Here is a 27,833-nt window from a genome sequence, read left to right on the forward strand (position 1 = left end):
CAGAATCCTGTATGGTCCCTCAAGTCCCACCAAGAGTGATCCCTGAGCCCAGAGACTGAGGGCCACACATTAAGTTGGGTATAGCCCCAAACCTTCCCCCCTTAAAAAAATCATTTTTGTTTTGTTTTGTTTTGTTTTGTTTTGGGTCACACCTGGTGGTGCTCAGGGGTTACTCCTGGCTCTGTGCTCAGAAATTGCTCCTGGCAGGCATGGAGGACCAGGTGGAATGCTGGGATTCGAACCACCGCCCTTCCTGGATTGGCTGTGTGCAAGGCAAACACCCTACCACTGTGCTATCTCTCTGACCCACCCAAAAAATCACTTACTTTTCTGAAAATGCTTTCACCAAAAAATGAAGGACACCAATCTCCCTTTTGCTTATAAATCTGCTCCACTTGAATGACTTGCATGAGGATTAAAAATGGTAAAAGTATTCTGCAAAGTTCAAGTCTTGAATTTTCAGTATGCCATGAAAGGTGTTTTAAACCTGGGGGGTGAATTGTTTTAAATTTGTTGTGGGCTTGTGAGGGTTCTTTGTTGTAGTGATGGAAAGAAAACTCATGTCAATTTAGAATAGAGAATGCTCAAGAGGCTAGAGCAATAGTACAATGGGTAGAGTGCTTGCCTTGCATGTGGCTGACTCAGCACCCTATATATTCCCCTGCCAGGAGTGATCCCTGAATACAGAGTCAGGAGTAAGCCTCAAACACTATTGGGTGTGGCCCGCCATAAAAAACTCCAGAGTTGGGGCCAGAGAGCTAGTACAGTTTAGGAGATTTGTGCTATCTCAGTTTAGTCCCCAACACCATACCACATATAGTCCTGCGAGCCTTGCCAGAAGTGATCCCCAAACACTGGTGTGGCCATCCCCCCAAAGAACAAAACAGACAAAAAAGATGTTCAAGAATCATCTGAATAATGGGGAGAGCAAAAAAAAAAAAAAAGCTTTTCCATACACTACCTAAAATTGTGGAAAGGAGCAGAAACATGGAAAGGGGATAAGTGAAGAACAGAAATTTAGGATCAATAATTGGAGGACATGCAGGCTCTGAGACTGTTTTTGGACTGTTCTGCTCTGGAATTGACTGGTAAAAGTGGCAGCAAACACACTGCTTTTTTAAGGTGCTAGGTTGTAGCCCACATCCTGCTGCTTACCGAGTTGCCACCTCTGGAAACTGAGTTGGGCCTCAGAGGTCTAGGCAAGGCTGAGAAATAGGAACCTTTCCTGACAGCAGTTGCAGGGTTGAGAGTGGAAGTTGGAAATAGAAAAGAGGATCAGACCTGAGTAAAGTGCGGGATGGGTCTTCTCTCAATGGCCTATAAACACTGGATTTGGAGTCTGAAGTGGGGTACAGCAGGAAGGGTAACTATGCTGCACTTGGCCGACTTGGGTTTAATTCTAAGTCATATGGGATTATATGGTCCCCAGAGTTTCTGCCAAGAGTGATTCCTGAGAATAGATCCAGAAGTGAACCTTGAGTATCTCTGAATGTGGCCCCAAAACACTTGATTTCAAAGGAGCTGGAGCAAAGTGGGGTAAATGATGGACAATACAGGTGGCTGGGAGCTCCCATAGCCTAGAGACTTGGGGGGTCTTCATTCCATCTAGACCCACCAGCTTTGGTGAGTCAGAGTTGGTCTTCAACCAAGACTGCCTGATTCTTTGCTGTATTTCACTTCTTGCACTGAGAAGTGCTGATGCTGGGAGTTTTCTGGGCCAACTCCACTGTCTCTTCATCTCACCTGACTACCTGACTGTTAGGGATGAATCCCTCTGGTTCATCATCTCACATGAAGTATGATCTGTCTCCCCACCTCACCTGACTGTGTGAGTTGTGACCCTCATTTCTCCTCCTCACCTGACTGTGGGATTTGACTCCCCCATCTATGAGGTATGACCCCACTAACTACCCACCAGCTCACTTGTGTGTGGTGTATAATCCTGTCTCCCCACCTCTTCTGGCTGCATGTGAGGTGTGACCCATAATTTCCCACTTCACCTGATTGTGTAAATGTGTCCCTCAGTGCAGGCTGCTTTCAGCATTGGTTCAGTGGCCTGGCCTGACCACACTTTGGGATGTTTTGGGCCTTTTTCTTTCTGGCTGCTGGGACAACCTCATCTTCATAGGCATCCTCATAGGCAGCCTGGGGTTCCTGCTAATACACTGCCCAGCACTTTCCCTGGACAAACACCAAACTTTCCTTCACAAATTTAGACTTATCTAGAGGAAACAAGTTGGAAGTGATTTTTTTTCCAACAGGAGAATTCTATGTGAGAATTTCTTCTACTTTCACCTGCTGACCCCATGTGTCTTCTTTTCCTTTTTTATGGGAGGAGGGTTTGTTTTTGGGCTACACACAGCGGTTCTCAAGGGTTGCTCCTGGTTCTGCATTTAGCAGTGCTTAGGGGACCACATGGGGTACCAGGGATCAAACCTGGGGCTGACTGTGTATAAGTTGAGAACCCTACCTGCTGTCCCATCTCTCTGACCCAGAGTCCTCTTTATCAAGTTTAGATTTTCCTTTTGCACAAATAATTCCTGCTACAAATGTCCTGTATAAAACTGTCAATGAGGGCCCGGAGAGATAGATAGCACAGTGGTGTTTGCCGTGCAAGCAGCCGATCCAGGACCAAAGGTGGTTGGTTCGAATCCCGGTGTCCCATATGGTCCCCCGTGCCTGCCAGGAGCTATTTCTGAGCAGACAGCCAGGAGTAACCCCTGAGCACCGCCAGGTGTGGCCCAAAAACTAAAAAAACAAAAACAAAAAACAAAAAACAAAAACTGTCAATGAAATCTGGCTTTATTGATCAAGCTTTTGGTTTGTTTGTTTATATCATCCAATAAATAGCCTTGTAATTACAAATTTGCATTTCCTAGCATTTATGCTATTCAGACCAATTAGTTCCATTAAAAATTTACAAATAGGGGCCCGGAGAAATAGCACAGCGGTGTTTGCCTTGCAAGCAGCCGATCCAGGACCAAAGGTGGTTGGTTCGAATCCCGGTGTCCCATATGGTCCCCCGTGCCTGCCAGGAGCTATTTCTGAACAGACAGCCAGGAGTAACCCCTGAGCACCACGGGTGTGGCCCAAAAACCAAAAAAAAAAAAAAAATTTACAAATAGGGCCAGAGCAATAGCACAGCAGTAGGCCATTTGTCTTGCAGGAGGCCAACACTGGACATTAGATTCCTGGCATCCCATATGGTCCCCTGAGCCTGCCAGGAGTGACTTCTGGGTGCAGAACCAAGAGTAATCCCTGAATGTTGCCAGGTATGACCTAAAAAAACAAAAAAAAATTTTTATAAATAGATTTTTTTGTTTGTTTGTTTGTTTTGGGTCACATCCGGCGGTGCTCAGAGGCTACTCCTGGCTTTGCACTAAAAGTCACCCCTAGCAGGTTCAGGGGACCATATGAGATGACGGGATTCAAACCATCATCGGTTCTGGATCAGCTGCATGCAAGGCAACTGCCCTCCAGCTGTGTTATCTCTCAGGCCCCTACAAATCGATATTAATATCATGGACTGGAGAGATAGTACAGTGGTAGGGCATTTGCCTTGCACACAGCCTACCCAGGATGGATTGTGGTTTGAGTCCCGGCATCCCATATGGTCCCCCCCCCACCCCCCGAACCAGCCAGGAGTGATTTCTGAGTGGAGAGCCAAGAGTGACCTGAGCACCGCCAGGTGTGACCCAGAAAACAAAACAACAAGATATTCATATCAAAAAGAGTTTTTTTAGTTGAGTTTTAGTCAACAATACATTTTTCTGAGTGCAATTTTTGTTTTGCTTGATTATATTTACCATTAATATTCATTATAAGCCCAATAAAATGACACTCAAAAGCAGATTTATGGAACAAAAGTAAGGCCTTTTCAGGGTTGTTGTACAGTGCAGGTCATGTGGGTGACTTGTCTGTTTGAGTCATGTGTTTGCTCACACTTTGGAGAGTTGGCTCAGCAAATATCTTGCTCTGTTCTCTGTTAGCTGTATTTGGGGAAAAAGATAAAATGTATTTTTTTTTTGGGCCACACCCGGCGATGCTCAGGGGTTACTCCTAGCTGTCTGCTCAGAAATAGCTCCTGGCAGGCACGGGGGACCATATGGGACACCGGGATTTGAACCAACCACCTTTGGTCCTGGATCTGCTGCTTGCAAGGCAAACGCCGCTGTGCTATCTCTCTGGGCCCGTATTTTCTTTTTTGTTGTTGTTGTTTTATTTATTATTTTAGTCTTGGAGCTACATCTAGCAATTCTCAGGGCTTACTCCTGGTTCTGTGCTCAGACTCACTCCAGTCAAGCTCCCCAAGTACCCCACAGTACTACTATCTCTTCAGTCCTGCTTTTCTTTGTGGGGGTGTTGGGCCACATCTGACAGCACTTAGGGGTTACTCCTGGCTCTTTGCTTAGAAATCACTCCTGGCAGGCTTGGGGGACCATAGGGGATGTTGGGGATCAAACCCAGGTCTGTCTCAGGTTGGCTCCATGCAAGGCAAATGCCCTACCTCTGTGCTAATGTTCTGGCCCCCCTCTTTAATTTTAAAAGCCTTCTGGCTCTGCATTCAGGGATCACTCCTGGTGGGCTTAGGGTCACTATGGTGTGACATTGAACTTGGTTTAACTACACACAAGCTTTTCCTTTTTTTTTTTTTTTTTTGGTTTTTGAGCCACACCCGGCATTGCTCAGAGGTTACTCCTGGCTGTCTGCTCAGAAATAGCTCCTGGCAGGCACGGGGGACCATATGGGACACCAGGATTTGAACCAACTACCTCAGGTCCTGGATCGGCCGCTTGCAAGGCAAACACCGCTGTGCTATCTCTCCAGGCCCAAGCTTTTCCTTTTTTCCATCTTTCATTCTTTTTTTTTTTTTTTTTTTGGTTTTTGGGTCATACTCGGCAGCGCTCAGGGGTTACTCCTGGCTCTACACTCAGAAATCGCTCCTGGCAGGCTCAGGGGACCATATGGGATGCCGGGATTCGAACCGCTGACCTTCTGCCTTACCTCCATGCTATCTCTCCGGCCCCCCACTTTTCATTCTTGTCTCTACCTGTTCTTTACTTTTCAGTCCTCTTGGTTTATTGAACTCATTTCCCATATCTGCTCCTGCCTTAATTCACAACTCTCTAAGACGGGCTATTCCCAGTGTTCTCCTGCAGTAGCTCACAGCTCTCCCAGCCCAGCCTCGTCTGTTGCTCTGCTTCTGGCTCTTTCAACCTTCTCTCTGTTACAGACTCTCCTTCTCTGTCTCTAGCAGCATGGGGCTACCTGCTTTGTGGATTTGCTTTGATGGGTGGGACCTGTCTGAAGACAGAGGGATGGATGATGTGATCTCAGGGGGGCCCTGGAAGATTAGGGATCCTGGGAGCCACCTCTTCAGTCATCATCAATTTAGATTTATTGGACACCCCTTGGGTACTTGAAACTGTGCTAGATGGTTTCATCCTTCAAGCCTTGAAAGTCAGTTTCTGCGTTTCTAGCAGCTGTTTAAAATATTGGGATGTTGGACCAAGTTTTATTTTGTTTTATTGGGATCTACTTCTGGCAGGAGCCACTCCTGACTCTGCTCAGGGGTCACTCCTCAGTGGTGCCTGGGGCTCATCTGTTATTGACTATGCACATGGCAAGAGCCTTATCCCTTGTACTATCTATGAGGAATGACATTTTTAGAAGCTTTCATTATTCTGTTATTATTGATTACAAACTGTTTGAAATATTAAGGCTAGAAAATTTAATGATGATGTCAGAAATTGCCCTTTAATTGTTTTAGCCTAAGATACTATAGATGTTCACTTCATCTGGTTTCTTTCCAGATCATATGAGATTAGAGGAAATATTGAAAAGTGGGTGGTGGGGCCGGAGAGATAGCATGGAGGTAAGGTGTTTGCCTTTCATGCAGAAGGTCATTGGTTCAAATCCCCGTGTCCCATATGGTCCCCCAGGCCTGCCAGGAGCAATTTCTGAGCATGGACCCAGGAGTAACCCCTGAGCACTGCTGGTTGTGACCCAAAAACCACACACACACACACACACACACAAAAAGTGGGTGAAGGGGCCGGGATGGTGGCGCTAGAGGTAAGGTGTCTGCCTTGCAAGTGCTAGCGTAGGACAGACAGCGGTTCGATCCCTCGGCATCCCATATGGTCCCCCCAAGCCAGGGGCAATTTCTGAGTGCATAGTAACCCCTGAGCATCAAATGGGTATGGCCCAAAAACCAAAAAAAAAAAAAAAAAGTGGGTGCAATGAAATTCTTAGAAAAAAAAATCACTGGAGTTGGGATGGGGGAGGGTTGCAAGGACCTCTAAGATGTGGTGAAGGGATGGAAGGACAGAGCTGGGGAGGGGTATATGACAATGCTCGGGGAAACTTGGGGATATATTATCAATACATATCCAGTGCCTGTTCTACACAGTTAATTCTCTAGATTCTGAAGACACAATAAAAACAATATTTCAAGTCGGCCTCTTCTGGTCAGAAGCCAGAGAGATAGTTGAGGGGTAAGGCACATATGGTGCATATTGCTAATTCAGGTTTGATCCCTGGAACTAGTGTCCCCCAAGTCCTACCAGGAGTAATCCCTGAATGCAGAACCAGATGTCAGCCCTGAACATCACTGATGTGGTCCCAAAACTAAAATAAATAAATATAAGTCATAAACCAAAATGAATAAATAAAAGTTGATCTGGAGTAATAGTAGAGCGGGCAGGGTGATTGCCTTGCATGTGGATGATCCCTAGCACCATATATGGTCCCTCAAATCCTGCCAGGAATGATCCTGGGTCACAGAATCAGGAGTAAATTCTAAGCACTGGATTTAAGGTATTTGCCTTGAATATTTGCTGGACTGCAGATAGTCATTTAGAACACTACCCTAAGGACAGACATATGGCAAGATTAAGAGTCCATACCTTTATGAAACTTGTATTCTAATAGGAAATGAGTAAGTAACAAATGAAGTTGGTAACATGTACTACTATAGCATAAACAAAGCAGAGAAGAGATGATGGGAATTTCCACTTAAGTAGGATGGTCAGGGAAGGTCTTGCTCCTTAAGATCTGAGCCAGCACAGAAATCCAGGTGAAGGCACAATCCCCCAAACAAAAGGAAGGACTGGAGAAGGGTGCTCATTGTCAGGCAGAGAAGCAGATGGGAAGAAAGCTCAGGGCTTCCATTAGGGACATGTCAAATTTGAATTCTGTGAACATATGAAAAGAACCCTTAGAGAGAAGTGAAGAAGGAAACCAAGGATGTGATTCTGATTAAAACGTGAATTTGTCTGGGGAAGAGGAATGGAGTGGCAGGAGGTGGGTCTGAGGAGCTCATGGCAGGAAGTACTATGTTCTCCTGAGTCCACAGAGTTGGATGACCTGGGCTCAGCTCGGTGGTTTATTTTTGTTTTGTTTTTGTTTTTGCACCTCTTGGTCGTGTCCAGAGGCTATTCCTGACTCTGCACTCAAGAATCACTCCTGGTGGTGCTTGAAGGACTATATGGGATGCCGGGTTATTGAACCCATGCAAGACTGACACGCTATCCATGTGCCCTGGCCACCTTATTTTATTTTATTTTATTTAGTGAACCAAGATAGTTTTTATTTAATGACATTTACTTAGAAAGACATGAGGGGAGAGGAAGACAGCACATTTGTGTTAAAGAGAACATGGGATTCTCCAGAGTGGGGGGGGGGGGGAAACAAGCAAAAACAGAAAGAAGCCAGCAAGATGGCCTATTGAAAGGAGAACATGGTTGAAAAGTAAGCTCCGCTCATTTTTAAAGCAAGCTTCTCAAGTGGGAACAACCAAGGCTGGGTGGATGAACTTAAACTGAGAGATGCAACATGTGTTTGAGGAGATTCTGGAAAGAATGAAACATTGCTGGGAACGGGTATGAAACTGAGGTAGAGGTAAGGGACTAGATATGGGGGGAGAATCTCTGGAAGAACAATGTAAACATGGCTGTTGAGGAAAGGAATGAATGTGTGTAGTGAGGACAGAGTGCCCCAGACTAGGAGGGGAAATGGACATTTGGAGGCTGGTCTCAGAGTTCTGGTATTCTTTGCTCTCAGAAGACATGCGAGATAAGATAACCCAGAATGCCCTTGTCACACATACACTCCTTTTCTGGGATGCTCAGCCTGTTCCTGGCTTTACCTTGAACATCATCTTCTCAACCTGGAAGTGTCGGAGTGTACAAGTGATGCCCCCCAAGATTTTAAGTCCTCTCCTTGAATCAGGGAGCTCAGCAGGGGCCAGAGTAGACACTCTCCTCTGCGTTCTCTCTCCTCTCTCCTATTGGTCAATTTCCTTTTATTTTTTTTCATTCCTTATTGATCCTTTGGGCAGAATGCAAGGGAAATGATGAAAAACAACACTGAAAACATTTATAATGGCTAAGTGGCAATTACAACCCAAACTATGTTGTGTGGAAAGATTAAAACTAATGGCTGAATTAAACTTCAGAATTGTTGCATTTCGAATGAGCAGTCAACTAAATATGTACCATTTCCTTTGCCATTTCTGCTTGGAACCTTCACATTATCCATCTGCATCCCATACTTCTCCTCCTCACCCTCCAGTTCTCCTGCCAAGCAGCAATCAAGTTCAGAACTGCAGGAAATAGTTGTTGATACTGTCCGGCAGACTTAGTTGAGAGGAAGAGGGAAGGATTGAAATTAAGGATTGCGGGTCCGGAGATAGCATGGAGGGAAGGCATTTATTTGCCTTCCATGCAGAAGGTCGGTGGTTCAAATCCCAGCATCCCATATGGTCCCCTGAGCCTGCCAGGAGCGATTTCTGAGCATAGAGCCAGGAGTAACCCCTTAGTGCCAGGTGTGACCCAAAATCCAAAAGAAAAAAAGAAAAGAAAAAGAAAAAGAAATTAAGGATTGCACGATGATGGGGAGGGCTCAGTGATGGGTAGAGATGTGGCCACCAAAATGGTGGCATGTGGCTTGCTGGTCTGGTTAAGTGGAAGAAGGGAGGGAAGAAAACCACAGACTTTTGAAAACATGTCTGAGACCTTAAGGATGGTGGTATGAAGATAGGTAATTCGATGCTGCTGAGATTTTGCATGGAAAAAGATTTTGCAATTCTAGATGCAGGAGAGGGGCAACAGAATTGTGGTCTGCACATTGTTCCTGCCACTGGGCCAAAGAGCAATGGCTGATTCCCCCATTAGCCTCCATGTGGCCCTCCTGGAAAGAGCATCTGGGCTGACACAGCTTGGAGGGAAGAAAAGGAGTGAAATCCTGGCCTGGGTTTGAAAAAACCTGCTGAAGGCAGTGGACATGGGAGAGGCGGGAATGGTGGTGGGTGTACATTGAGGAGCGCAGGTTGCCAGAATGGGGTTTCTTTGAAACACTCTTCCTGCCTCCCCTGATTGGCCTTAATGAAATCTGTGCCAGTTAATACCTTTCTTTCCATTTATTTGTCTTCCCTGAACCTTTCCCCCACCGTTATCCTTGGCCATTGTCTCTCCTCCCTCCCAATTGTGACCCCATGTCTGTCTTCTCCCTGTCCCCTGTGCCCGGCCATCGTCCCCTGCTTCCTCCCTCCACGTCTGCCTGTTGATGTCCGTGGCCTCTGCAGAGGGGAAGGTGTACAACAGCTCAGATGAGGAGCCGTTGGAGGCGCCAGCAGGAGACCCCGCAGGCAGCGAGCAGGAGGGAGAGGGGTCAGGAGGAGACAGCGAGGATGACGGCGGTTTTATGGACAGTTCTGCCGGGGGCCCCGGGGCCCTCCTGGGACCTAAAGCCAAGCTAAAGGGAAGCCTGGGGGCTGGCACCGAGGACGGGGCCCCGGTGTCAGCTGGTGTCCCAGCCCCTGGGGGGAAGAGCCGGCGGCGCCGCACGGCCTTCACCAGCGAGCAGCTCTTGGAGCTGGAGAAGGAGTTTCACTGCAAGAAGTACCTGAGCCTGACGGAGCGCTCGCAGATCGCCCACGCCCTCAAGCTGAGCGAAGTGCAGGTGAAGATCTGGTTCCAGAACCGGCGGGCTAAATGGAAGCGCATCAAGGCTGGCAATGTCAGCAGCCGTTCTGGGGAGCCCGTGAGGAACCCCAAGATCGTTGTGCCCATACCTGTGCACGTCAATCGGTTTGCGATGCGAAGCCAACATCAGCAAATGGAACAGGGAGCCCGGCCCTGAGCAGGCATTCGCACCTCTCCAGAAGGAAAAGGGGGTTGCTCCGTATCTGTTTGAGATGTGGGGGCCAGGGTCTGTGGACCAGCAGGGCTGCCCAGGATTCTGCCCTCTGACGACCCCCCCCCCCCCCGGCAATGATCACAGCTCGAGATGTGCTCTCCCGGTGACCCTGGAGCATCAGGGCAAGGAGGCCTCAAGGCTCTTATGATGGAGGAGCAGTGAAGCCACCAGGACTAGAACCAAGGGGGACACCTGGGGTGGGAGGGTGGGGGCTAAATGCTGAGCCCCAGAAATCATTTCTAAAAGGGCTGGGCAATGCCAAGCAAGCCACACTGGCCACAGCTCCTTATTTATTTGATGTAAAGTTTGTACATATGGAGTTTCTGCTTCTGTCCGATCTGTCCATCCAGAGAGGGATGGGAAGGATGGGAAGGAAGCCTCGCTTGGCCCAACCAGCCCCAGCTCAGCACCAGCTTTCCTCAAAACTCCCATCTCCTCCCATTCCCGCTAGTATGTGGGCCTCGCCCAGCTCCTCCTGCTGTCCTCTGCTTGCTGTAGTGTAGGGTGGTGGCAGGAGATTAGGGGGCAGGGGAAATATGGCAGGTAGGTGGTGGGTTGTATCTCCCCCACACCAGGACCCAGAACTAGATACAGCAGCTGACATGGCTTGTCTCTGCGATTGCACAGCGAAGTCCCAGCCCCAGTTCTCACTTTTCATAGGATTGCCCGTGGTTGCTCCTGTTCCGTGCTGGTGTGCAGAAAGGAGTGGGGGTGACACAAGACCCCTAAGAAGCGAGTGAGACTGGAAGGAGTCTTCTGGCTCCAGAGGGTGTGTGCTGTTGTGGGGAGCTGCAGTGGTGAGGACTGGAGGCTTCGGTCAGCACTTTAAGAGCCAAGGAAGCAGAAATGGACAGTAAGCCTAGTGATGGGTTTCAGGATTGCCTGAGCTTCAGCAGGGGAGGCTCTGTGTTATGCACACATGCCTCTTGCCTAGGCCAGTCCCATGGACTGTCTAGCCGAAGCTGAGAACAGGGCCTCTGGGGAAGGAACAGGACTTGTGTGATCTGGGTGAAAGCTGGAGGATAAAGGAAGGGAGACAGATGGCAAATGGCCAGTGGAGATTGCAGTGGGAATGCTGGCCTGTGTAAGGCAAGTATCATGGGTGGGTGGGGTGGGCAGCCCACCCACCTGTAACTCCTTCCTGGGCAGCTCTGTGGACTCCGGGCACACCCTGGAGGACACTCAGCCTTCCTCAGGCTGCATTCTCCTTCCTGGTTTTGGCCAGAAAAACAGAACGTGGACCAGACCCCAGACTGGTCACAAATCCCGGTGTGTTTCCGAGCTAGGTCGCATGTGTCTAGCTTAGAGGGGCTCTCTACTCTGGCTGAATTTCAGCAAAGCGTGAATTAGGCTGAAGGGATGACGGGAAGGTCTGGAGCAGCCCCAGACAGATCTTGCCGATTCTTCAGATGCCCCCACGGGCCTTTTGTCCCCAGCAGAGCAGCAGGCAGTGGTGAACGTCCCACAGGGTTTTGAGTCAGGGTTTGAGGTGGGGAATGGGAGAGCAGAGAGGCTGGCAGAGAACCAGGCCTGGAGAGCCCCTAAAGGAATCCAGGCAGGTTTATTCACTCAGCTCCTTGTTTCCTAAGGACCCTGGAGTAGATTTTGGCTGAAATTTGAGCCCAGGACCCCCTTCCTAGGCAGACCAACATCCATCTCTGGTCTACCCTTCACTTTACTTAAGGGTATCAGCCTTGCAAAGGGGGTAATGTGAACCAAAAAAAAAGAATAAAATAAAATCCGGTTTTCTCTCTAAAGAGTTACCTGGTTATTCACCCACACGTGGGCAAGTGTTATGTCCTGAGCACCAGACTAACACCACCGTCAACCTGCCCTGACCAGTGAGGCCAGCTGGATTCCAGAGCAGGCAGATCACAGGCTCTGCAGTGCTCATCATTCAGGAACCAAGTACAGAGGGTTGCAAGGAAAGATGCAAAGCAGGAGCTCAGGAATCTGTCTCTGGCTAGAAGCAGGGAAGCCTTATCAGTGGGCCTCCTGTTTTGGCTGCTGAAGAGCCAGGCCCAGCCTTGGCACCTCCATTCAGAGGCTGTCCCCGAGCCTCCAGCCAGTCAGCCTGTGACAGTCTCAGAACTCTTGGGCTTCCTCACAGCTGCTTGTGCTTTGCAAGGACTTTGGTCCATGCGGCAGGAAGTGACTGGACCCACAGAGACAGAAATGAGCACCAAGCCCAGAGCTATGGGTGCTGCCCTCGACAGCCTGAGAGAGATCCGAAGGGACAGAGAGGGATCCTGTGCAGAGGGGGCAGAGGGGACCTGGGCCACACACAGTCTGCTTTATTGGCTCTTCAAACACACATACCGGTCTGTACACAAACATAAATATTCCAATGTACACATTTACAGGGACTCCCCGCCACCCCTACCCCTTACCCCCGTGCTCACGGGGGACTGAGGTTCGTGAGGGGCCATCACTGGGAGGGAAGTCTGGAGGAGAAAGAGATCCTGCTCCCCTCTCCTCACAGGTGCCTCTAAAGGGTCCTCTCCCCTTTCAATGGCACCTTAGGGCCAAGTGCTGGCACCTCTGCACACCTTACTCTCCTTGTCTCTGCAGATTCCTCCTGCGGGCTCTCACTCTGCTCTCTCTTCTCTGGGGCCACGGGGGGCCTTGGAGCCCCCGTCCTAGGCTCAGAGGAGGCTGGGGCTGCGGTGCAGCTCTGCAGAGCTACTGGAGTCACTGGGCTCTCGGCTGGGGGTGGGCGTCAAACCTCCACCCTCTCCGGGGCAGCCGTGCTGGATCAAGATGTCAGCGCATTCCTGGCTGCCAGCCCGGCGGGCGTAGGCCAGCGGGGTGAGGCCCCGGGCATCCCGGCTCCTCACATCCACCCCGTACTGCAGAGGAAAGTGGGAATGGGTGAGCGGGCTGCCTGGCTTGGGAGGGCCAGGGGAGGAAGGGGGCCACCCCACCACTCACCCAAATGAGCAGCTGTGTGAAGACAACATTGGCCATGGCACTGGATAGGTGCAGTGCTGTGCGCCCGTCCCCGTCCCCGTAAGTCTCGTTCACTTCTTCCTTGGAGCCGTGGGCCAGTAGCATGACCAGCTGTCGCAGGTCGTCCTCCACTACGGCCCGGAGCAGCTGCTGGCCCAGGGGCACGTCAGAGCTGGGCAGTGGGGCCAGGAAGAGCTTCTGCTCGTACTTGGCACGGATCCAACGCTCCTTCTCCTCCCTGTGGTCCATAGAGACATGAACTGCGGAAGGGCACTCATAGTGGGACGGGGGTGGGGGGGAACAGGGGTGCCAGCCGAGCACCCGGCCCTTGAGTGCGAGGGTGTACAAGAAGCTGGAAGGAGCAACTGCTGGGAGGTGGTCCCCCTTTCCCTTGGGGACATGGGGTCAGGACAGTGAGACTGTGGGCAGCCTTGGGGAAGGAAGCCTTATCTGGTTGTCTGAACTTTCCCCCAACAGGCAGGACTGAAACAAAGCAGGTGCGGGCCTGCACCAGGGCCTAGGAATGGGCCTATCTCCCACTCTTTCTCTCTGCATCTCCGGCTCAGGCAGGAACCTTGCAGATAGGGCCCTGCGCATGCGCCGCCTGCTGGCCCCCTGACCTGCTGATAAGGGCTCAGAAAGGGTCTGTTGTTGTATGGGGCTGAGTGACAGGCGAGGGGGGAGTAGAGGGAGGGGCACCCCCAGGGGCCAACAGACAGGCACCAGCGACTACTTTTAACCCTTCCTGTGTCCCTGCATGGAGCTGCAGCCCCTATGGCCTTCCCCACACCAGCCAGGAGGCTTCAAGGGGAACTCTACTCACCTGCAGGCATCAGGCCCTGGCTTGGCATAGCCATCCAGGGCCCCCTCCCAAACGCTATTGGCCAAGGCATTGCCCATGGCGGTCATGACAGCTAGCAGCTCGGGTGGCCAGTCATCCAGGTCCAGGGAGCGGACGCGGGACAGGTGGGCCCCCAGGTGGCGGTGGGTCCCAGAACACTCAATGCACATGAGAGCACCCAGGTTCAGGCTGGCCCAGTCTGGATCTAGGCGAGGAGAGGCAGCATGAAACCTTTGTGCCACGACAGCCTGTGGGTACAGCCGTCTGTCCGACGGTATACGCATCCATCCCGGCTCCTCTAGGCCACCCCGCCAGGGCACTTACTGGGGGCATCACAGTCGATGCAGAAGCTGTTACCGCGAACAGTGCGGACGGCTTGCACGGCCAGAGCCGAGTTCTGGTTCCCCAGGCGAGTCTGCAGTGGAAAAGGTGAAGTGTGGGGGCTGGTAAGACGCAAGAGGCCGCCTGTAGGGGGGGTGTCCGTGTCTCCATCTCCCCAGGCCTTGGGCCCACCTTGTCCTTTGCACTGCGGCAGCCCTGAAGGCTGGCAAGGATCTGTGCTTGCACGCTCTGCACCCACAGCTCGCGCTCCTCTGCCGTTGACGCCTCGAAGTGCCACGTCTGTCCGGTGAGGGACACCACCACGAACTCAAAGGACTCCTCTGCCTCTGTGGGGGAGGGGCAGTGGGCTGCTGTGGGGAACCCCCACTCCCACCCCAGACTCCCTTCTGCTCCCCTACTTGCTGCTGGCACTCTCCTGGCCACCCCCCTTGCCATCAGCTCTCCAGCACCTGCGGAGCCCCGAGCAGAGCAGGGTGGAGGCAGTGGTGAGCAGAGAGCTGCCGCCTGGAGAAGGAACCGAGTTATCTGGGGAGGAACGTGAGGGGGTGCCGGCTCAGAGGCGATGCCAGGAGGGGAGGCGGCTGTGGGCACCATCCGTACATGTCAGCCGCAGTCGCCTCATTTTGCAGCTCATTAAACCCAATATTCCTGACAGCGTCAGCGCGGGGCTCCTGGGAGCAGCCCCTCCCCCATCGCCCTGGCACAGGCAGGAAGGCCCAGTGGACGGGAGGGGCACAGGCATGGGCCCGGGGGCTCTGCAGCAACCAGCACCAAAGACTGGGCTGTGTCCAGAGCTGAAGTCGTTCTATCTGCGCCTCCAGGTTCCCAAAAGGCAGCATCAAGGTGCACTCGCCAGAAAGGTGCAGTTATTGGAAGAGACACCGAATATGTTTTGGCGCACCTCAGAGGGCAGGTGTCAAAGAGGCACAATCAGGGACAGAGACAGAGAGTGTGTGTGTGTGTGTGTGTGTGTGTGTGTGAGATGACCCTAAGCCTCATGTTACAAAGGTCCCTCTCAGGCCCAAAGAGATAGCACAATGGCGTTTGCCTTGCAAGCAGCCGATCCAGGACCAAAGATGGTTGGTTCGAATCCCAGTGTCCCAAATGGTCCCCCGTGCCTGCCAGGAGCTATTTCTGAGCAGACAGCCAGGAGTAACCCCTGAGCATCGCCGGGTGTGGCCCAAAAACCAAAAAAAAACAAAAACAAAAACAAAGGTACCTCTCGCTCCCACCTTTTTTTGTTTGTTTTTAGGCCATACCCAGTGGAGCTCAAGGGTTACTACTGGCTCTGCACTCAGAAATTGCTCCTGGCAGGCTCAGGGGACCAAATGGGATGCCAGGGATAGAACTAGGTTGGCTGCATACAAGGCAAACACCCTACCACCCATGCTATTGCTCTAGCACCCCTGCCCCTTGCTTTTTCATCCCAGGTGCCCCATCCTAAGTTACTCGAGGCCAACGCAACCCAGGGATACCCATGGCAGCTCCTTCCCTGGCTTCTCCCCCTCCACCTAGTCTCTAACTCTGATGTGCTCCACCTACCCGCCCCCATGTCAGCATGAGTCCAGGTACTGAGGTGCACCGTGGCCCTAGACACAAGGGTCTGTTCTGAGGGTGCTCCGGGGTGCCTCGAGGGAGCAGCATGGCCCTGAACCAGGTCTGCCCTCCCCAAGGGTGGATGGGAAAAAGGCAGGGTGGGGGTTGTGAGGTGGTCACCTCAGCCTTCTCAACAAAGCACCTACTGTGTGCCCAGTACACACCCGCCCAGCAGCAGGGAATAGAGACACCCAGGACACGGGTCCGCACACGTCAGAGCTCTCTGGGTCTGCCCTCGCCAGAAAGGTGCAGTTATGGGAAGAGACACCGAATACGTTTTGGCGCACCTCAGAGGGCAGGGTCAGAGAGGCGCAATCAGGGACAGAGACAGAGAATACGGGTCCTCGCATGACAGGACGGGTCTGCGGCGCTCCCAGGAAAGGCACAGTTAGGGGAAAAGGCAGAGAACAGGGGTCCATGCATGCACGTCGCTGAAAAGGCGCCATCAGGGGAAGAGACAGAACATGATTCCTCGTAGGGGGGGCAGGTGGCTCTTGGCTCACCTGCTGGGAAGGAGCAGTCAAGGAAAGGCACTTGGCCAGGATTCCTGAGCTGGACTGGCCACAGAGAGCAGAATGTCTGGGGAGGTGACCCACTGCCCAGGGTCCCCCTAACCTTCAGCAGCACTGCCGGGGCCATCTGGTCGGGGGGTCCCGGTGCTCTTTTTCCGCCGGTGCTTCTTCCGGTTGGCGTGGGGAGATGGGGGGGGCTCCAGCGTGGGGCTGGAACTGAGCACCTCAGCGGGGCCATTGGCTGGGGAAGGGAGAGTGGCAGTGTGGGAAGGAGGAGGGGCGGTCCCAGCCTGGGACAGCCAGACTTACACCCTGTCCCCTGGAAAGGGTCTGGCCCAGAGCACCCTCCACCCCCCAAAACCTTCCCCTGCCTAGGAGGAAGAAGAGGAGGAGGAGGAGGAGGGAGCAGGAGAGGAGACCTGGGCGGCGGAGCAAAGGCAGAGGCGGCTGCTGCAGCCTGGAGGGGTGGAAGGCGGCCCAGGGAACTCGCACCAAATTTATCCTCAATCACACTCCCCGCTCCTCACAATTAATAGCAGAATTAGAAACAATCAGGGAGCTGCCTAATTACTGTCAATTAGAGCGCGCTAATCAAGCTCCGTCTCCCACACCCCGCCCGGCGCTCACCACTAAATGTCAAACTTCATTAGAGGCAGACGCGCTTGCTCCCGCCCGCCTTCTCCCAGACGGGCCAGCACGGGCAGAGGCAGGGCTGCTGGGTGGATGGGACCTTGGAGATCAGCCCCTGGTTGCTCTCCTCCAGCCCCTGGGACTCACTAGGCTTTGGGGGGTCTGGGGGGACAGGTGGCTCCCAGTGTCTCTTAAGTCTTGGGGTGTTGCTCCTGGGGAAAGTGGGCCTCAGGGGCCATTGGGGGTCAGAAGACCCTTCACACTGGCTGGCCAAGGGGAGTGTAGGGCAGGGCTGTAGCATCAGGATAGGAACTATGGGGGGGGGGGGGTTCCATGGGCACAGGGCTGCAGGGGAGGTGCAGAACCAGCAAAGAGATAGCCGAGTGCCATGGGCACCAAGGGGCTGGCCAGGGTCTATCCCACCCACAGCCACTCCCCACAACATCCTGAACCGTATGCAGGGACCCCCTCTCAGTGGCAGTGAATTCCAAGCCCCCCCAGCCTCCGACCGCCCCTCTCCACCATGTGATCCCCTGCAGAGAGGCTGATGAGCTGACTGCGCAGGGGGCTGATGGGAAGCAGAGCCACCAGCGCTGCCTGGGGACTTGGAGGAGGGAGGATCCTGATGCCCGGGGCTGGGGGGGAACTGAGGGGTAAGTGGGGGGGTCTAGAAAGGGGGGGACATAGCCGCCCCCACTGCAGGCCAGTCCTGTGCCAGGGTCCTGCGTGCGTACCTGGGGCCAGAGCAGCGGCCTCATTCCACTGATCAGTGCTGGACACGGAGCAGGAGCGATGGTGCAGCCCCTCAGGGCGTGGGCAAGCCCAAGCTGGGCTGCTGGCTGGGTGGGGGGTACCTGGGGAGCCCGGGAAGGGGACACAGAGAACATACTTTATACTGGAAATGGGGCGGTGGGCAGAGCTGGGAATCCTGCATGGAAATGCGAGTGAGGGTACTGTCCAAGGGGCAGAAGGACACACCCATAGCCTCCCCACCCCGCTGAGGATACTGTGGAAGGAGAGCTGGTGTGTGGCCAGCTCATCCCTCTGGTCAGGCCACTGCACCCCAAACACATTCTAGGCCTCAGATGCCATTGGCTGTGCCTCAGCTTTGCTGCCATTCTAACGAGAAATAAGTGTATCAAATTCAAGTAATTATGTCTAATTAGTATTAGTAATTATCCTGTTGGGCTGGAGAAAATTAATCTTTCGTTTCCCATCAGGGAAGAACGGCAGAGCTTAGGGGAGCCAGAGGCAAGCGGCGGGCAGCGGAGGCCTCTCCATGGGCACCTGTGGGCAAGGCTGGGTTCGCCAGGGGCAGAGTCACTGGTCTGAAGGGAAACAGGCGGGTCAGAGTTGGGCAGGGAATGGGGATGCTCTGAGCTGAAATGGCTACAGGCAGAAGGATGGGCCGATGCCACCCTTGGGCACGCAGAAGCTCAGCAGGAAGGCAGAGGGCAAGGTTAACACCAGACCAGGGCAATGAAGGGCATTAAGCAGGGACATGGGCCCAGGAGCCAGAGGAAAGCAGAGGATACGGATTGTTTCTCTTGTATCTGAACCCAGAGCAGCTTCAGACACAGTCTAAGTTTAGTGGTCACCTAGTTCTGACCATCACTCCTTAACAGACACTTAACAGACACTCACTTAACAGGTGCCCCCAAATTCGCTCTTCTCAGTCGCCTTCTGGGGAGGGGGGGGGAAGGTGATCATGCTCCTCATTCCTCAGTACCCCAGTTCCCCCACCCCTCACCACCGCATCCCAGTCCCCAAACCCCACCCAGAGACACAGGCACCCCCAACCCCAAACCCTGAGGGAGGGCAAGTGCTTTCCTTTTTCTTTGTTAATTCTCCCCTCATTACGCCTGCAATCCCACAATCAGTGTGCACTGTAATTGTCGAATTTGATGCTAATGATTAATGAATTAAACATGGAGCCATCAATTAGTCCTCAGAGGATAATTCTGCATAAAGCAGCGGATAATGTAATTACAGTAACAAAGATAATGAGATGTTAACATCGCCCGGTGAGTGCAGACATGCGAGTGTGCATGGGGTCGCTGTCAGCACCCAGTGCCCGACCGTGGGCGCTGGGCCCGCGGGCTGGGATGTGAGTAAGCATGCCGGGCTTCCTTCTCCACACTCTGCTCTGCCATGCCCCACTTTTTGTGCCCCGCTGCTGCCAGACCAGTGCTGGGCATAGGACAGTCCTGGCCTCTGGGAAGCGACTGGGTTTTCTTTTGCTTCTCCCTTTGCTGCACTTATGCCTGTTCTTCCTTCCTCTGGGATGAGTAGGGGACCCCAGATCTAGCCCGTCACCCTTACAAAGCTCTTAGCACCCCTCTGCGACAAGGCTAAATATTCCCCTCTCCTAGCATTCCCCGTCACTCTTGGGGCTCCAGACCACACAGAGAACAGGACAGAGCTAGGTCCTGCCTGAGAGCCTTTGGTCTCGAGGCCATCTCCTCTGACAGACACAGAGATAACCCCGATTTCTCAGGCCCCGCAAGTTCACACTCTGAGGCCAGCCCAGCTCCCCAGGACTCTGTGGGGGTCAGTTCTTCAGTGCCCCCCACCCCTGACTCAGTCTTTGGTCCCCGACGTCACAGGTACCGGCACTCCCAGATCTGGTGCAGCTCTCACATGAGCAAGAAAAGTGGGACTTGAGTCCAAGTATCAAGGACAAGAGGAAACACGGAGGCTTGGGAGGAAGGGTGAGCTCTGAGCACAAAGGGGGACTGCCAGAAGGGACTAAGAGGAGCTAACCCTAATCCTGGAAGCACCCAGGAGGCTAAAAGCTCAGACTGGCTTTTCCCTGTGAGCTGCCAGGTAGCACAACCCCCCCTCCCAGGACCCTTATCGGGGAGCAAAGACCATACCCTGATCAGGTTTGACCCCACCTCAAACCTGCAGCACTAAAAGAGTGGTGGGGGGGGGGATGGCACACCCACGCACCAAGATGTTGGACCCGCCATGGGGAGGAACCAAAATTCCCTGCTCATGTTGCTGTTCTACATTGTGGCTCTCACCTCCGTGGACTGCCACTTTCCTTGCAGGGTCCCTGAACCCGCCCTCGCCACCACTGCCGCTCCTCACCTGTGCCTGTGCCTAGCTGTGTGGTGCTTCGCTCCAGGGCCAGTCCATTGGCCCGAGGGCTGGTGCCTGGGGCGGTGGCGGGGGTGGCCCGGGGGAGGCGCTTCCCAGGAACCTTCACAGTGGTCCGCAGAAGGTCGATCTCTTTGCCATGGATGTTCTGCATGTAATCCTAGAGAGGACGGACAGACTACACTTCAGCTAGGCTCACATACGTGCAACTCCTAGCAGTGTCCAGGGACCACGAGGAGTTGGCAGGAGGGTCTGGGTCAAAGCTGAGGGGATAGGCCTTGGCGAGCAAATTCTTGCAAAGTTCCCGCCACACAATGATAAGCAGGCTGGAGGCCTGTGCCAGCTCCTAGCCTCAAGGGTCGCTACTGCCCTGGACTGTAGCCAGAAAGCCTTCACTGTGTCCAGTTGTATGTGGACAAGAGGCCATGGCCGGCTTGGGCTCCCCACTAAGAGCACTGACTCTCCCGACTTGACTGTTCCTCAAGGCACAAAGAGGGTCAAGTCTCTAGCTAGTTCTTTTTTTTTTTGGGGGGGGGGGTCAAGTCTCAACACTGAATCCACCTGAGCCCCCATCTAAGCTATACTTTCTCAGTTCCCCTCCTGCACTGCAGAATCCTGGCCAGTATCCTGGCCAAGATGTGGCTGCATTGTGGCCAAAGCAGCACCAAGACACCAGCCCCCTCAAAGGGTGCACTTGGCATCCTAGACATCAGAGGCTAGGCCACCACTTGCTCCTCTCCCTCAACCCTCCTCACTCTGGGAGTGACACCTGGAGAAAGGGAGCTCCTGTCCTGCACCGACTGCCCTGCATATCCACAGCAAGTCTCTGCAGGACAAGGGATGGGGCACCCCAAGGCAAGGGGGCCGTAAGTCCCATAATGGTCCTTCCCTCCAGGATGGCTCATTTGGGGGCAGACTGAGGGGCCAAGCCCCAGAAGAGGTCACTGGTGCTCCTTCCTGCAGCTTGGCACCCCTGCCCTCCTGCTCCAGAAGTCAGGGGGGTGAGTGAACCCCCAAACGACCATGCCAAAGCAGCTTCCTCTCTCTGCATAGCACTCACTGGGCCCCATCTGGGAGGAAGAATCCAAAAACCTATCTCAAGCCTTTGCCACCTGCAATCAACAACATCCCGAGCCCTATCTCCAGCTGGGTGCCCCAATGTGAGGACTCTGCTCACATCCGCCCATAGCAGGCTGGGCTGGAGGCCGCCCTCGGAGGGGCACTGACCGGCCGCTCTAGTTCACAAGGAGGTCACCACATTTTCCGGGCCACCACAGCCCTGCGGGGCCCAGGAAAGGGGCACACTCAGGGCCACAGAACCAGAGCCTATGATAAGACAAGGCCCGAGGCTGGCTCTGGAGTCTCAGCCTGGCCCAGGGAGCTGGCCCCGGGTGAGCACCGAGTCCCCGAGGCCGCGGCAGGAGTGCGAGTGTTTCCCTCCGTCAGCAGAACGGGGTGCGGCGGCGGCAGGGGCGGCTCGGGAGAGCGGTCACCACGCTGCCTTTATTACCCGCCATCAAACAGCAATTCCTGCGCCAGCCTCCTCGCTAATTACCCAGCCAGCGTTCTCATCTCGTTTTATTACTGGAATTAACAACGAGTTCAGAGCGTGGAAAGCTATTAAGATGTGTGATTAAGCCACATTCAATTAGTTTCTACAAACAATTTAATTGATGTTGCAGATAGAATTAACAGAAGGTGATTGTGTGAATGGCTCCGCTGGCTGCAGCACGGGGGAGGCTGGGGCGGGCTCTCTTGGGCCAGGCGAGGCGAGGACGAAGATCGAGGATCGGGGTGTGCGAGGAAGCAGCCCGGGCTGGTCCACCACCATCACGCCGCCGAGGCCTCCTCAGAAGCCAAGCCCCAGGCCTGCTGCCCTCGGAGAAGGCCCAGACTGAGTCTCTCCTCCCTCTGCCCAGCCAACGGGTTGCAGCTGTGAGGGAACCTGCGGCAACCAGGGGGACTGGCCGGCACATCCCTCCACGCTACCAGCTAGCTGCAAGCCTATGGGGCTGGCAGGGCCACCCACCTTGTGCAACAGATCAGGTGATAGGGACACAGACCCACCCACTCACACCCCATTTCACCCATCTCCCATCACCTGGGAACCCCGAGTGCCTGCCTAGATACTGTTTAGCAAGTGGCCTGTAGGAAAAGGTCCCCCCACAGCAGGTGCCTGGTGGTCAGCTGCACCATCCTTGGATGTGCTGAGCCCAGCGACTCCCAGCTATAGGTACCCAAGATAGGTACCACCATATCTATCTCAGCAAGCCTGTATCTGGCCCACCTGCCCTCTAGGCTGTCCTCCAAAACTCCCTTTCCTGAGCCCCCTACAGAGCAGGAGGTGGGTTGGGGAGTCACCCAGGACCAAGGGGCAAGCTAAGCTGGTCACACAGGACTAGGGGCTGCCCACACCTGTGAGTGCCGGCTCTGCACCGATCCTGGCACTATCCCTGGCCTGGTTCCATGAGCATCCTATGCTTCCCTCACATCTGCTTCAGTGACCCACCATGCAGCACCTTCTGCTGCCCACCTACTGCACCCTGATCCAGCATTGACTCAGTAGAGAAAGAGGCTCAGAACTGAGTGAAAAGGCCAGCACTCCAGAAATTGGACACATGAGGGCCACAACGTGAGCACAGCCCCCTGGTAAGGTCACCCCAGCAGGAAGCTTCTGGCAGGACCCATGGTGGGGGTACAACTTTTCAGGATCCAGGGAAAAGTGGGACCCCATGAAGAGACCCCTTGAGCAGACCAAGTGGACCCCTTGAAGAGACTCTGAAGCTATGAGGACACCCGTGAGGGAGCTCTGTGAAGAGGACCATGAGTTGGACTCCTGTGAATAGTCCCGTGAGTGGATCCCATGAGTGGCCCTGTGAGGGGACCCCAGAGTGATCTGTGAGCAGACCCGTGAGGGGCCCCATGAGTGGGGGAGAGCCCAGCCTGTACTGTGCTTGCGGGGCTGTGCGGGAAGCCATTAGCCCCGCAGTGGGGAGGTGACAGAGACGGATGCCAGTGACAGCTGTGTCTGGAGCCACGCAGGGAGGGTACAGGAGGGAGGGGTGCGAGCCCCATGCCCTGCCCCTCCCCTGCCCCGGACATCCTCTCAGAGCGCTGTTGTCCGAACTCTCCGGAGGCTGCCCAGCCATCCACGCAGTCCCCCAAATCAGCAATGCCACAGGCTCAAAATCTGCTAGAGTTGAAGGGCACAGAGCTAACTACTGTCAGCCTGACCTGTGGCCCAGAACACTACCTGGCCCAGATCTGGGCTGGTTTGGGGGCCCAACTGCCCGCCCCCACTCCACCCCAGCTTTTCTGGGGTTGCGCACAGGGACTCACGTGCAGGCTGGGGTGGTAGGTGAGTAGCCCATTGCCGCACAGGGTGACGTATTTCTTCTTCCACTCCTTGTTCAAGGATTTGCCGCTGCGCTTCAGCAGAATGCCCTGAGGACATACAGTGACTCAGTGGGGTCACCTGCCTCCCAGCCTCGCCAGGGGCCACCAGTCTGCCCCAGTGAGGCCTGGACAAGCCACCTGGGGCCACATGCTGAGAGCGGGCCACCATGGGATATGGAGTCAGCTCCTATGAGAGGGACACTGTGAGGCACAGGGTCAGCTTCTAAGAGGGGACATTCTATGATAAGACACCCTGTGACAGTGCCACCCTCTCCTCAAAATAGACACTGTGGGCCCAGGATTGTGGGGACCTGTCACAAGCACACACCCCATAGACCCACCATCCCTGGAAGCCCCACAAGCCACTGGGAAGCCAGAGCCTCTGGGACCACTGGATCCTTACTAGTATACCCTCCAGGCTGCTGATGTGGTGGCTAGAGGGCTGGGACCTTGATGACCCATGTAGGAAGGGGCTGGGCCAGAAGCCAGGGGGTCTCCACCTATACCACCCTCTAGTCTGCTGAAGCCTGAGGACAGAGGACTGCTGAGGGGGATCGGGTGGGGTGGGAGGTGGACCAAGAGGTGACAGTCCCATAGGGAGGAGCAGCACCATGGACTGGGGCTCAGGAGTAATGACTCGGAAAGATGGAAGTGCCCCGAATAGGTACTACTGTATTTTCTGGCATATAAGACGACCCCCTAATTTTACAGTTAAAACATAGGTTTAGGCCTATATTTGATGTATAAGACAGAATGTTCCTGTGCTGCAACTGTATCTTCCAAAGTGAGCCAATCACAACAAGCAAAGGTCCAAAGGTTATACTGTAATAGATGTCCTCTCTGACTCTGGCCAATCTGAACAGGCTTTTTACAGTGTAGATTCGGGTCCAGAACATTGTCTAATTTGCATGCATCAAAAGTCTGCTTGGATTGGCTGAGTTAGAGAGGCGGTCTGAGCAGCCTGGCAGTGATTGGTGCAGGATCGAGTTGGAAAATTCGTTTTGTGGCAATATCCAGGCAATTTTCGTTTAGCGGCATATTGAAACATTTTTCGGGATATACTCGGTGTATAAGACGATCCCCGATTTTCGGTTGACTTTTTTTGTTTCAAAAGTCGTCTTATACGCCGGAAAATACTGTACCTCTGTGAGAGTCAAAGCTGGAGTAAAGTACAGACAGAACCTGACAAACCATCCCTAGCACTCCATTTGATCTCCTGAGCCCGCCAGGAGTGAACCCCTATAAAGGGATACTAACAGCCTAGACAAAAGTGTTTCTCCAACTCTGGGTGGAGAGGTGGTGCTAGCCTTAAGGCGTCTGACTTATGAGCGCTAGCCAAGGAAGGGCATAGGTTCACACCTGCCCCCCCAAGTCCCATATGATCCCCCAAGCCAGGAGAGATTTCTTAGCGCATAGCTAGGAGTAACCCCTGAGTGTCATCAGGTGTGGCTCAAAAACCAAAAAAAAATAAAATAAAATAAAAAAAGTGTTTCCCCAACTTCCTTTTCCCCTAACCTCTTCATTTGATATGTAAAAACCCAACTGGATTACTAAACATTCGCCCTCTGGGATTGGAGGTTGGTCTGAATAAAGAGAGGAGACTGGCTTTGGGCTAGAGAGAGAGAGCTCAGCACAGGCAACACATGGCGGAGAGAGGCCATGAAGCAAAAAGCAGGCTGACTCAGTTAATCTTTTCCTCACTGCTTGGTGTATTTTTTCTCCGCTGCTACCCTGCTTCATCAGACCTGTCTGCCTAAGGGGTTAGAAACATGGTACCTGGGGTGGTCTCACCCAACTCGTGGATTTATACTTTTATTTTACAACCCCGAATGCAGACTCAACTCTAAGTACTGCTGAGTGAGGCCCAAACAGAGAAAGCCCTGGGAGAGACACTCTGAATGGAATTTTTTACTTAGGAATTAAGGCCCTGAGCAGCTGAGGGTTGCAAGGCCGCTGAGAGAAGTGGGGGACTGCTCTGAGAGAAGTGGAATGGGGACCCTTGACAGCTGTTTCCGCAGATCCAAGGTGAGGGTGAACCCCATTTCCCAGTCTTCCCAACAGGACAAAATGAACAAAAAAAAGCTGCTGAGTCTTCCTACCTGATACCCACCCAGGGGACCACTTGCCTGGGCTCTAAAACACACAGGGGACTGCCTGCCTAAACCCTAAAACACAAAGGAAATCACCTACATGGGGCCCCCATACTCAGCGTCTCTCCTGCCTGAACCCCACAGGCCAAGGAAATAGCAGGGACTGAATGTCGCCCTCCCTTGCCCTTTCTGGCTACCAACAGATGGAGCCACTGGTACACTGATATGTGGGGGTGAACGGGCTCCTCAGAGTGAGACACTCTGTCCTCTCTGAGAGCCTCTGGAGACATGTGGACAGAGCCCCCACAGACCAGGGGCCTGGAACATTCCAGAAGGCCCGTGAAGAAGCCTTGCTGATGGTCTGGATTCAGAACAGCTGCTGACTCCCCAGGAGATGGTTTTGTCCCCTTGGCTGGGTCCTCCTTGCTGCCCCATCTACCAACAAGGCCTGAGTTTACCCTGGCTGAGTCTGACACAGGGGGACCCTGGGGGACAGAAGCCAACACTCTGTTGAGACAAGCCAGGGTCAGGAAGTGGAGCTTGTCCTCACCCCCCAGGAAGCACACCTAGGGATGCAAGCCTCCCCACCTCCCCAGACCCTCCCGCCTCCCAGTCCCCTTCCCAGGAGCCACTCCAGGGGTCCAGCTCCCGCCCTGACCAGCCCGGCTGCGCACAAGAGGGAGCAGGAACAATCTGGGGCGGAATGGGAGCTGCATGGAGGCGACAGCCCCAGAGGACCCGTTGGAGCTGCCGCCTCCCTCCCAGCTCCGCAGCCGGCTTAATTGCAGAGTCCGGATTGATTGGGAATGCAAATGGCAACTGAAATGCAATCTCCATTCCCAGCAGGAGCAAGGGGAGGGGGAGGCAGGGGGGATCAGAAGGCAGGACAGGAGGACAGGGGGTAAGACAGGACAGGGCAGGAATGGGTGAGGCTGAGCACTGAGAAGGGGTGACTGAAAGGGAAGGCCGGGTGCCCAGCACAGTGCCATGGACCAGGGCTCCAGGTTGCTGGGGTGCCAGCCTAAAGGTTCACAAGCAACTCTGCTACATGTGGGGGAATCTTGTCTATGCTACTTTCACCCAGACAGGAGAGACTATGAATCAAGGCCCCAGGTACATGATTCATTCAGTGAGGCGACATTCAGAAGACTATATATTTTGTTTTGGGTTTGGGGGTCACACCCAGCAGCGCTCAGGAGTTACTCCCGGCTCTATGCTCAGAAATCGCTCCTGGCAGGCTCAGGATGCCGGGATTCGAACCAATGACCTTCTGAAAGGCAAATGCCTTATAACCTCCATGCTATATCTCCAGGCCCAGAAGGCAATATTTTTTTCCACCAAAAAGGGGTGCCATCAACAGGTCTGAGGAAATAGTCCCCCCAATTGCGGAGGAACATAGGAACAGTACTTCAACCCTCTGGGACCCTGACGTGATGCCCCCTATCTCCTCCTAACTGCAGCTCCGGAACTGAGACTCAGTGCAGCTGTGCACACAGCTGGCCTACCCAATTTCCATTCCAGTACCACAGATGCCCCCCCACCCCTACCAGGAATGATTCCTGATTGCAGAGCCAGGAATAAGCCTTGAACACTTTGAGCGTAGCCCTAAAGCCATGAAAATAAGTAACTAATGAATGCATCGCCAGGGCTGAGAAGGGAATACAGCAGATAAGGCACTTGCTTTGCACACAGCTGACCCAGGTTCAATTCCCAGCACCACTGCTCCCCCTCAGCACAGCCAGCAGCGACCCCTGAGCACCACTAGGTGTGGCCTGAAAATCAAACCAAAGTAAATCTAAAGGCACCTCTATACAGTCCAGCAGTCCCACCCTAGATGGATATACCCAGCGCAGGGCTTGGGCGCAGGCTGGCCAGTTACCTCTGTGGGTGCAGCCCACAAACTACAGGCCACTATTCCCTACCTTTAAGGACACCAGGCCCCAGACACATCTAATCCCGCCCCCTACACCCAAGAGAGCAACCACTAGATGGGCTGCGCAGCACAAGTGCAAAGGCTGGCTGGTGGCTCTCTGCTGCCACCCTGTGGTGAGGAGGAGATTCTGCATAAAAGCATCAACCACACTGTACATATATATATATATATATATATATATATATATATATATATATATATATATATATATATATGTGGGAAATTGGATTTAATTTTCCTTT

General features: G+C 53.5%; 2 protein-coding genes across 5 annotated transcripts in view; one reads left to right on the forward strand and one right to left on the reverse strand.

Annotated features, from left to right (window-relative positions):
- Nucleotides 1-10,313, forward strand: part of GBX1 (gastrulation brain homeobox 1) — a 35,637-nt gene extending 25,324 nt beyond the window's left edge. The window contains exon 2 of one of the 2 annotated variants that reach the window (XR_007498240.1): nt 9,587-9,677. Coding sequence is in view for 1 of the 2 variants with exons in the window: in XM_049778030.1 (XP_049633987.1) it covers nt 9,587-10,143 (557 nt within the window). In the remaining variant the exon portion in view is untranslated. Of the gene's footprint in view, nt 1-9,586 lie in introns of both variants that reach the window. The other variant, XM_049778030.1, reaches the window with a different exon arrangement.
- Nucleotides 10,314-12,477: 2,164 nt separating this feature from the next.
- Nucleotides 12,478-27,833, reverse strand: part of AGAP3 (ArfGAP with GTPase domain, ankyrin repeat and PH domain 3) — a 46,446-nt gene continuing 31,090 nt past the window's right edge. For 2 of the 3 annotated variants that reach the window (XM_049777711.1, XM_049777703.1), the window contains 7 exons: nt 23,512-23,616; nt 20,164-20,332; nt 14,504-14,658; nt 14,315-14,405; nt 13,973-14,195; nt 13,132-13,387; nt 12,478-13,049 (listed from right to left, as the gene is read on the reverse strand). In XM_049777711.1, the coding sequence (XP_049633668.1) occupies nt 12,846-13,049; nt 13,132-13,387; nt 13,973-14,195; nt 14,315-14,405; nt 14,504-14,658; nt 20,164-20,332; nt 23,512-23,616 (1,203 nt within the window). In that variant the 3' untranslated portion in view covers nt 12,478-12,845. Of the gene's footprint in view, nt 13,050-13,131; nt 13,388-13,972; nt 14,196-14,314; nt 14,406-14,503; nt 14,659-16,543; nt 16,731-17,823; nt 17,925-20,163; nt 20,333-23,511; nt 23,617-27,833 lie in introns of all 3 variants that reach the window. The other variant, XM_049777739.1, reaches the window with a different exon arrangement.

Source organism: Suncus etruscus, chromosome 1 (assembly GCF_024139225.1).
Source record: "Suncus etruscus isolate mSunEtr1 chromosome 1, mSunEtr1.pri.cur, whole genome shotgun sequence".
Classification (NCBI taxonomy): domain Eukaryota; kingdom Metazoa; phylum Chordata; class Mammalia; order Eulipotyphla; family Soricidae; genus Suncus; species Suncus etruscus.